The sequence below is a fragment of the Salmo salar genome, chromosome 13 (genome assembly GCF_965601325.2).
Source record: "Salmo salar chromosome 13, fSalSal1, whole genome shotgun sequence".
In the NCBI taxonomy this organism is placed as follows: Eukaryota; Metazoa; Chordata; class Actinopteri; order Salmoniformes; family Salmonidae; genus Salmo; species Salmo salar.
Window position 1 is genome coordinate 56,256,394 of NC_138303.1, and position 11,220 is coordinate 56,267,613.

At 41.4% G+C, this 11,220-nt stretch overlaps 1 protein-coding gene across 7 annotated transcripts; it reads left to right on the top strand.

Moving 5' to 3' along the window:
• Positions 1 to 343: 343 nt before the first annotated feature.
• On the top strand, positions 344 to 11,220 carry LOC106567421 (heterogeneous nuclear ribonucleoprotein H2). 7 transcript variants are annotated; one of them, XM_014136648.3, is made up of 11 exons: positions 344 to 483; positions 1,596 to 1,703; positions 1,801 to 1,956; positions 2,080 to 2,223; positions 3,718 to 3,856; positions 4,812 to 5,008; positions 5,801 to 5,907; positions 6,019 to 6,154; positions 6,304 to 6,384; positions 6,532 to 6,627; positions 10,599 to 11,220. In XM_014136648.3, the coding sequence occupies exons 2-11, from the start codon at positions 1,619 to 1,621 to the stop codon at positions 10,694 to 10,696; spliced, it is 1,239 nt and encodes a 412-aa protein (XP_013992123.1). In that variant the 5' UTR covers positions 344 to 483; positions 1,596 to 1,618; the 3' UTR covers positions 10,697 to 11,220. The 7 variants fall into 7 exon arrangements, with proteins under 7 accessions (XP_013992123.1, XP_013992126.1, XP_013992129.1 ...); XM_014136651.3 differs by having other exon boundaries at positions 5,801 to 5,883; XM_082960215.1 differs by having other exon boundaries at positions 345 to 483; positions 6,532 to 6,631.

The window sequence follows — 11,220 nt, forward strand, 5'->3', positions numbered from 1 at the left end:
GTTGGCTTCTTAGCGTTCATGGCAATGGTTATCAACTGTACCGCAGAAATGGAACGTAGATCTCTGGCAGCTGCAGAGAAGTATTTTGGTTTTAGAGATTTGACTTCAGAAGAGTTACAGGGTGTGTTGAGTGGTGGTGTCCAGTCCTCCCAGGCCATTGGCATGGTGCAGGAGCAGATAAGGTCAAGGTAGTGGAATGGGGTAGTGGGTTTTAAATGAGTGTAGGGTTAGTTGGAAGGGTGTATTTTTGTGTAATTGTTATTTTTTTTCTCCTTTTCCCCTTTTGAATCACAAAGTATGATGGATTTATATTATAGTCCAGCTAGGGGCGGTAATGCAATATATTGGATGCCAACCCCCAAAAAGAAGAAGGCGTTGCATTTCCGGTGGTGCACGTCGCATGCGCTCTGGTGCATAAGTGGAACGCAAGGCCGGACAGGAGCTATCGCCGAACACCCACCTAATCAGAAAAGAGAAATCAAGGTATTTTCATTTTGGTTGCATTCTATTGAAGATGAAAGGTTAGCTAAGTTAATGCAGTTGTAAGAATTCATGATTCAAGTATTTATACTTGAGTTTTCTAATTGTAGACTGACGTCGATTACTGGATAAGCCTTGAGGCCTGCGACGTGTTTGTCTGCGTGCGGATAGCATGCTTTGTCTAACTAGCCAGTAACGTGTTTAAGACTAGTAAAAGGGTTACAAACTATTGTTGCTGGTTTCGTAAATTATGATTCAGGCACTTACATAATTGGTAGTTTAAATAACATACGTCCAAGAGAATATCAGAGCCTAACAACTGATCATATTAACTACGTAACTATACTCATTCATTAAAATGTTCGCGAGCCGCCTAGTTACTGTTTTTTTTTTTTAGGCCAGTCCATTAAAATAATGAAATGTTACTGTTTTAGTTAGCAACTCAAATGGCTATGCCATTGAGTGTTGAATACATTTTCATTTTCTTAACGTAAGTACCTAGTCTTTCCCAAATTAAATTGATTCAGATTCTGCGTTTCTCGAGTTCTGCTTTGAAGATAGTGATGCGCGCTTGCTTTACCTCTAAAAGCTAAATCCCGGCAGGTGGCGATATTGAGTCGTTTTATTTCTATAATCCAAAGGGAACGTATACAACCGGCTATTATCCCCGGTGGACCGGTTCGTACATAAAACATTATCCATTCAGGCTGCAAATACAAGCATTTCGAAACATCTGCTAAACGTGTATGTGACAAATAAAATGTCGTTTGAAATCCGTCGATTTTCTCTTAACTCTATATAAATGGTGAGAAAGGCGGGAAAACACAGGGGAAACAATGCATACTTTATTTTCCACCGCCATGCTACAGTGTCTAATGCTAGTTCGGGATGTTGTGTATCACCATCTGTGGCTAACCAGATGGTGCAGTCCTGACCCGTTTGCTGAACCACAGACTACCAAGGGGAACAAAGTCTGGCACTCTTGCCAGCTGGCCAATTTATATTTATCTACAACCCTTAGCTACATGGTCACCTGGAATATGGTAATTTTCATAAAATATTAGCCCATCTAGATGTGACTGTATAGTATCTTACTTGTTGACTCTGTCTCAAAGGGCTGACCGACCATAAACCAACCATGGCAGACGGAGAGGGATTTGTGGTGCGTATTCGTGGCCTTCCCTGGTCTTGCGCTGTGGATGAAGTGTCAAGATTTTTCTCCGGTAAGAACCTAGCTACTTATATTGTTAAATGAAAATGAGCCTGTAAGGAAGTCTGACATATTTTCAGGTGACTAAATTGGTCAAAAAAATATTCCAGATTGTAAAGTTGCAAACAACGGCACAAGCATCCATTTCACCTACACTCGTGAGGGCAGGCCAAGCGGAGAGGCCTTCGTAGAGCTGGAGTCAGAGGACGACCTGAAGATTGCTGTCAAGAAAGACCGAGAGACCCTGGGTCACAGATATGTGGAAGGTATTAATAAGGTTTTATCTCCCTGTTCCAATAGTGACTTGTCTTTTTAAGGTGATTGTGCCAACATGTTCTGGGAGAGGATTAGATGCCCAAACAATCCCGCATTAATTTCTTTCTTCTCAGTATTCAAATCGAACAATGTGGAGATGGACTGGGTCATGAAGCACACCGGTCCAAACTGCCCAGAGACTGAGGGGGATGGGCTTGTGCGGCTGCGTGGCCTTCCCTTCGGCTGTAGCAAGGAGGAGATTGTCCAGTTCTTCTCAGGTGTGTTTGGTGTTCTTTTTCCCTCCACTCTGATTCATTCTTAAGCCTGTGTCACATTAAGCAAAACAAACGCAATTGAAATCGCATGCGACATCCAACCTTGTCATACATCATGGTTTCATAAATGATTTGTTTATCCAACTGTTTGGTCATTCGAACATTAGCGATATAGACAAAGCTTGCTGTTCAATTTAGCTAGCTAGCCAAAATGTAGCCTATTTGCTGACCATGTTTTACCACGCTAGCTAGCTAACCAAGCTAGAAACGAGATTAGCTAGCTAGTGCAGTTCATGTTGGACAATTACATTCGAAACTGGACAAAACAGTTTGGATTCACTATTAAAATTGCATTTATTGACTGCCAGACATCTACATGAACATTAACCATTTGGCAAGTCTCATTTGCGGATTGTAGCAGCACTGACAACTGGAACGATATGACAAGTCGTGTAAACGTGTTTCTGCTCACTGATTGGACATTAAGTACAATGGGATGGACTTTTATTTCATGCAATGCAACTAAGTTGCAGGCTGATACTGAGCAGCACATATGCAACTTGTTTTGCAAGCCACATATATTGCATCTGATTGCTTCATGTGACCTATGCTTTAAGATAATCACCCTTAGTTGATATCAACATGACTCTGAAAATACACTGCCTGTAGTTCAAGATTTGGCTGAAGGAAAATTCTTATCTCAAAGGTGTCTTTGACATTGAATTGGCATCTGAACTCTTTGATATAAACATACTTCACCATGATAGTCAAACAGAACTGAGACAGATTAGATTAAAGATGGATACTTCAGTTTTGGATTAATCTTAAAGTAACTGTCCAGTGAGAATCTCACCTTTTAATAGCTTGTGTTAATTTTTTTGTGTCCAAAGCATACATGAGTAAAGAAACACTTCCAAAACCCCCACTTCAGACTTGTGTATCAAACAGACCATTTTGTAAATGCTTGCGATTTCCTCATATGTTTTTGGCCAAGACGTCGCATTGGCTCACTGGCTGTGCTGGCCAATCAGGTGTTTACTTATTTTTATTGACCAGTATACACCCACACAATTTTGCTGTTGGTATGCCCACACCATTCAACACAATGTATTTATTTTTACATAAAGGAAGGCTATTTCACTCATATTGTAGTTAATTATATATAACTGGAAACACTGGGCAGTTACTTTAAATTCAGACTGTCATGCATTCAGCTGTAGCATCACCTGAAACTGGTATATTAACTTAATATCTCCCGAATATTCTATGGATCCCTTTATTTCATTTATGTTCCCCGAATGAAGTACAAAAAAAGTAAGTTAATGATCAAAATGGTGACACCCATCTGGTTCGCTGTTCATAAGGCTTTTCTTTTCATAGGGTTCTCGTGTCTGATGTGTTTTCATTTTGTTTTTTTAGCAGAAAAAGAGCAACAACACTGAATGGGCATGTCATTTAATATGTCCCCCGCTGGGGTTATCTGTCCTTGGGTTGAAGGGTTGGAAATCGTGCCAAATGGGATAACATTGCCGGTGGACTTCCAGGGGAGGAGTACGGGGGAGGCCTTCGTGCAGTTTGCTTCACAGGATATAGCTGAAAAGGCTCTAAAGAAACACAAGGAAAGAATAGGGCACAGGTGGGGATGGATGGTTGGCTGGCTAAGCTGCTTTTCTTATGGTATTCATCTGTTGCCACAATCGTCTTCTGTCGTAATGACACATGTCAAGAACCTACACATTCAACAAGGACATTCATACATGTATCCATATGAGATCATCAACCATAGCCTCGTCGAATTCAGAGATTCACTTATTTTTTTGCCAAAAAATACTTTAGTGCTGAGTGATTGTCCTCGACTTGATTTTGAGTTTTCGATTTACTTCCACTCGTGGTCAGGAAACACCTTTGGTAAATAGAGTTCATAATGTCACTAAACTGGGTCGGATAAAAACACATGCTTTTGATCTACACACCAATCCAATATGCTAATTTTGGATGTAATTTAAATGTGATATTTCTTTAAAAAACACAAAAAAACAATGCGCCTTGATATCATGGTGTCGTCCCCCCCCCCTAGAAGTTACCATTTTTCACTCAGCACTAATCCACAGACCCTCATGTCACACAATGTGTAACTGAGACCCAGTCTTCCTTGGACCATGGATCCTGCAGTCACAAGGAAAGCTTTGGTTGTCTGGGGTCAATGATGGCATTTCTACACTGACAAGTGTAATTCTCTGTGGTTCATTCTCTATGGTTTTTTTGTTGACTTCTCAGTGCTAGTTTATTTAAGACATCAACAGGAAAATAGCTTTATCGTTCCAGGGGCTATGTTTATCATTAACCTTAACAATTAAGAGACATCGATGTTCAGTCAGTAAAAATACATAGTTTCAGAGGCATCAATTAGCTTATAGATACTCTATGATTGACATGCATGGCTGTGAGCAACAGGACGAACATGCTACAGACCTATGTCCTTAGTACTGGCAGATTTTTTTTGTTTTGCTCCATGTACAGTATTCTCCTCAATGGACGTTAAACCTTTTGGGTCCAGGACCCTGGCCTAATGCTTGTCTGTGTGCCTGTAGGTATATTGAGATATTCAAGAGCAGCGATGCAGAGGTGCGGACAAATTACGATCCCCCACGCAAAACGATGGGTGGCATGCAGAGACCAGGCCCCTACGACAGGCCTGGTGGTGGTGGCGGCCGTGGCTACAATGGCATGAGCCGCGGAGGCTCCTTTGACAGGATGCGCCGTGGGGGCTACGGCGGAGGTGAGGCTGGTGAGAATAAAGGCTATGTGAGAATAAAGTACTTTGTCCCTTCCATCCTTCTACACTTTCTGGTTTCTTTGGAAATCTCAGGTGAGTGGTGATGGGACATAGCAGCAAGGGAAAACTGAATGTTTCTTGAAGAATGCATTGGATATTAGAATGCAAGGGTTTGAACCTGTTCAGGGAACAAGACCAGAATATTTTTAAAGGAGTAGAAACGTAACCAGGAACGGAAGTGATCCATATTGTTGTGAAACAGAACAATTATTCTTTTTAAAGCGTAGGAACCAGTTAAAAACTAAATGTTCCCTTCTAGACACCTTTTCTAGTCCCACAACAAAATGCACAAAGTGCCTATGCAAAGCCCTCACTCTCACTCAAACTTAGTCCAGTGTCTGCCTGCAAGCTGAAAATGTTTGCTTGTGCTGGCTAACTGCCCCTCCGAAGCATAGGCATAGCATAGGTACAAGCTTTATTCAGAAGATGGGAGATTTTTAATTAGTTTGAGATTAATGGACGAACTTCAATGCAAGTTAAGGATACAATGTTTTTAATTCTGGTACCGGTCTGCACACACAAGCTTGCTAGCTCAACCGGTTCAGGACTGTATTTTGCTGGTTGGGAACAGTGGGGGAAAACAATTATGGTTCTGTACAGAATGAAATTATTGAAAAATAATTTAGGTTCCAACCCCTGGTAGAAAGCACACTGGAGTTACTTTGAGTTGTGTATTTGTAATGTTTTCGTAGGTGGAACAATTTGTGAGCTTTCTACCTCTGTCGACTTTCCTAACGACTATAGGTTCAGATCGTTATGGCGATGGTGGTTCAAGTTTTCAGAGTACGACTGGACACTGTGTGCACATGAGGGGGCTTCCTTACCGGGTAACAGAGATTGACGTCTACAGTGTGAGCACCAGAACTAGTTACATAATATACAGTCATCTGTTGACGGTCACTGATGGGAAGGTGAACAATTACTGACTGGGAATGCTAATTGTCTCAATTTCTCCCATGTAGTTTTTCTCGCCATTGAACCCAGTGCGTGTGCACATCGAGGTTGGTCCAGATGGAAGGTTGACTGGAGAGGCTGATGTGGAGTTTGCCACACATGAGGATGCTGTGGCAGCTATGTCAAAGGATAAAGCCAACATGCGTGAGTCGGCAGTAATTTGATGCGTCATCGCCCTTTACACGATTTTACTTTATTTACCCTTCCTGTCTGGATAGGTGCATCCTAAATCCATAGTTTTTTAATCCAATTAAGAAGTTTGATGTAACTGCCCTCTCGCTCTTCCTTATCAGAGCACCGTTATGTTGAGTTGTTCCTCAACTCAACAGCAGGGGGCAGTAATGGAGGCTATGGTGGCCAGATGAGTGCTGTAGGTGAGTATTTTCAGTTAATGATATATTAAGGTATAAAAGTGGATATTCTGGGCCAACGGGGGTAGAGTTCTTTGTGCAGAATTTGGCATTAATTGGACGAACACCATATTGTTAAGTTATTTTATTTGAGAGTTCTATTTTCCACAGCCAACCAATCTTCCTATGGAGGCAGCCAGCAGATGAGCGCTGGTTACACGGGTGGTTACAGCAGCCAGTCCAGCATGGGGGGGTACAATGATTACAGTAAGTGTCAGCTCTCTGCTGCCTGTCACAGGAGGGTTGTTACTAGGGCTGTTACGGTGACCTTATTACTGCTACACCGGCGGTCACGAGTCATGACCGCAGTCAAATTCCATGTGACTGTTTAGTCACAGTAACTAGGCTTCTCCAAGCTCTGCTGCTGGTCATTAGTATCCTACCAAACTGGTTAACTGCCTGGTACTCGGCACTCTATTGTCCTGCTAATCACGCTGACATCAATGCAAATGTCTTCGATAACATGCGCAACATTTCTATAGGCTATGCAATTGCGTGAGTACAGTTTTGATAGCCTCTATGCTAGGCCTATTTATCAACTTTCCTAATATTAAGCACATTGCTTTGCAACAGGAGTATATCCTACCTGGCTGGTATGAAAATGAACCACGGGAAAGGCGTCCTCCATTCGCTATTAAAGTGCATAGATTACATGTATTTTTTCCCATGCCCCTGTACCTGACAGGTGCATGATAATGATCCATTCTAAATCAAAACTAATTTTACACATATCATTTAGCAGCATATGTAAAGACAACACAAAATTAAGAGTAGGCTTATGTCACCAATCAGACTATCACTTGTGAATTATGTATTATCACTTTTAAATGATGCCCACTGTGTGTACTAAGGAAAATTGCTTATGCCTTTTTGTGCTTTTTTTCAAATCGGTCACATGCATCATGTAGTCTAGTCCATAGGCCTATATGTTTAGAGAAGGTTTGTTTCAAAACTAAAGTGGCCAAATAACTTCTTTAAATGAAGCACATTAATCCGCTTTACAACCGGTGTAGAGCCCGACTGGCATACATACGCAGCACGTGAGTTTCAAGTTGGGGAAGAACATGTTCACCATAACCTTTACCTTTATAATAAAGCATTACATGCATAGTTGCATCCAGCAAATTGATTGCTTTTTGGAACATTCGTGCTTACAGCCTACTGCCGTGTGCGCATTGCTGGCTTACGTGAAGAAATAGCCTAATAGTTTATCAACATTTTAAGCTAAACGTTCTGATCTGTTGCATTAGCGTCGTTGCTTTTTAAAGTATTTTTTTTATATGATTGGTTGTATTAAATTGGGATCGATTGCATCCCACAGCTGTCCCAGAGCATGTATGGAATATTTATTTTTTGCACAGAAGGATAAGTTGACCAGTGGAATACAGTGCATTCAGACCTCGTTACTTTTTCCACATTTTGTTGCGTTACAGCTTTATTCTGTGTTTTCCTCATCAGTCTACACACAATACCCCATAATGACAAACCATTAACATTTGTAGACATTTTTATAAATGTATGAAAGAAAGAAACAAATCACATTTACATAAGTATTCACACTTTACTCAGTACTTTGTTGAATCAGCTTTGGCAATGATTACAGCCTCGAGTCTTCTTGGGTATGACGCTACAAGCTTGGCACACCTGTATTTGGGGAGTTTCTCCTATTCTTCTCTGCAGATCCTCAAGCTCTGTGAGGTTGGATGGGGAGTGTTGCTGCACAGCTATTTTCAGGTTTTTTGGTACCCATCCACAGATCTGTTCCTCGACACAAGTTGACCTACGGTGCATTTGAGAAGTATTCAGACCCCTTCCCCTTTTCCACATTTTGTTACGTTACAGCCTTATTCTCTAATTGATTAAATATTTTCCTCAATGACAAGGCGAAAACAGGTTTTTAGGAATTTTCGCAAATGTATTATAAACCTTTTTTACGTAAGTATTAAGACTTTTTGCTTTGAGACTTGAAATTGAACTCCATTAATCGTCCTTGACGGTTCAACTTATTTGGAGTCCATGTGTGGTAAATTCATTTGATTGGACGTGATTTTGAATCTCACACCTGTCTATATAAGGTCCACAGTTGATAGTGTATGTCTGAGCAAAAACCAAGTCATTAGGTTGAAGGAATAGTCCGTAGAGCTCCGAGACAAGATTTTGTTAAACAAGTCAACACATTTCTGTTGCATTGAGGGTCCCCAAGAACACAGTGGCCCCATCAACCACCGAAACCCTTAGAGCTGGTTGCCTGGCCAAACTGAGAAATCGAGGGAGACGGTCCTTGGTCAGAGAGGTGACAAAGAACCCAATGGTCCCTGACAGTGCTCCAGAGTTCCTTTGTGGAGATGGGACAACCTTCCACAAGGACAACCATCTCTGCAGCACTCCACCTATCAGGCCTTTATGGTGGAGTGGCCAGACAGAAGCCATTCTTCAGTAAAAGGCACATGACAGCCCGCTTGTAGTTTGCCAAAAGGCACCTAAAGGACTCTGACCATGAGAAACAAGATTCTCTGGCTGATGAAACCAAGATTGAACTCTTTGGCCTGGATGCCAAGCGTCGCATTTGGAGGAAACCTGGCTACATCCCTACGGTGAAGCGTAGTGGCAGCATCATGCTGTGGGGATGTTCTTCAGCAGCAGGGACTGGGAGACTAGTCAGGATCGAGGGAACGATGAACAGAGCAAAGTACAGAGATCCTTGATGAGAACCTGCTCCAGAGCACTCAGGACCTCAGACTGGGGCGATGTTTCAATTTCCAACAGGACAATGACCCTAAGCACACAGCCAAGACAACGCAGGAGTAGCTCCGGGACAAGTCCCGATGTCCTTGAGTGGCCCAGCCAGAGCCTGGACTTGAACCCGATTTGAACATCTCTGGAGAGACCGGAAAATAGCAGCAACGCTCCCCATCCAACCTGACAGAGCTTGAGAGGATCTGCAGAGAAGAATGGGAGAAACTCCCCAAACACAGGTGTGCCAAGCTTGTAGTGTCAAACCCAAGAAGACTTGAGGATGTAATTTCTGCCAAAGGTGCTTCAACAAAGTACTGAGTGAAGGGTCTGAATACTTTTGTAAATGTGATCAGTTTATTTTTAAATTTGCACAGTTCTAAACCTGTTTTTGCTTAGTCATTTATGAGGTATTGTGTGTAGATTGAGGGAATACAATGTAATCAATTTTAGAATAAGGCTGTAATGTAACAATGTGGGAAAAGTTGAGGTCTGAACTTTTCTGAATGTAATGTAGGAAGACCTGTTAACTGCGCAACACAAAATGGACGCATGTGCGCACTTTCTTGGGAATTGTTTTTGAGAAAATATCCTATTTTATTCAGTGATGTTGATTTGTATTTTAAATACTATAAAATAATGCCACTGAATTCTAAGCAAATCTTGTCTGCTAAATTAGCTAGTGTAGCCCACAGCCATATCGGGCCTAACATAAGGACAACTCAAGAGTGTTATACTGTTCTACTAGATCACATCTTTAGACCTGTCAAAAATGTGTAGGCTATATTAAGTGGATTTGTTAGATTTTGAAACAAATTTTAAAATCTTAGCCCACATGCCAGTGACGCAGATCTATGCGTGAAAGCCAGGAGATGCGAAACGTTTTTGTTAATTAATGGTCAATTACTGTGAGACCAGCTATTAATGCTTGACAGTCTCTGGCTGACAAAATGTAATGACCGCCACAGCCCTAGTTAACATTATTAAGCCTTATTTTATTTTCTTAAACTCCATATCAGATGATGATAACTCTTGGCCCTACACAGTTCACTATTTGCATCTCTTACCAAAATATATCGCTAGGAAAGTGGAGGCATCATCATAGAACATAAATGTAAACATTGACACCTTCCTGTTATTGAGACGGTGTCACGTTTGCTAGCAAAGAGTTTTGTGGTGACTAAATGTTAAATAACAATAGTTTCGCCCTATGTTTAACCAAGATTAGCTAGCCAGCTAAAATGGTTTACATTTTGTTAGCAAATGTCTTCTACACTATTTTGCGATCTACAGTAGCGCCGCTGTGTCAAAATGTCTCACTGCCGTGTCTGCTATCTTGTTTACATTTTACCATTGATGTGCATCCATGCGTATTGTTGCATAGTTTGTTTTGGAGAAGGTAAACCTGCATCGGTCCTAATGTGGATATTTCTTTCTCCTGTTAGGTAATCAGAGCGGGATGAGCAGCAGTTACTATGGCAGCAGCCGTGGCTCCATGGGCATGAATGGCAGCATGAGCATGGGAGCCGGATGGGGCATGTAGGAGATCCAGGGGGTTCTACATTTTTTTAATTTTTTTTTCGAGATGGTTACAGATTTTGTACAGATTGGAGTGGTATAGCTCTAATGTATGAAAGCTGAGGGCAAGACGTTTTTACCCCGGCCTTTCTTAACCTTATCATTGGAGCCAGTATGTTATGTTTTGTGAATGAGACGGCACAGGGTGAAGGATTTTGGTTCCACCCTAGTTATACTTGTAGTTCAACTCTGAATGACTGGATTCTGTTTGTGAAGCCACGTGTGCTTTTGTAAATATGGTAATCATGACTGCTTGTAATTACTCCTCGTGAGTCTGCAAAAATGTTCTGCTCCTTTTTCATGGTTCCTATAAACTTGGTTAGAGCCAGAGGGATTTTTATAATGTTAAAAGGGCATGTTGAATTTGCTTCTTTTTATAAACAGGATATTATTTTTGGTTGCTGTTTTAAACCTTGTAATAGATGTCTCATCCCCGCTCACTGTTTTGATTCTGCTAATGGGCATCATTAATAAACATTTATTCACTGA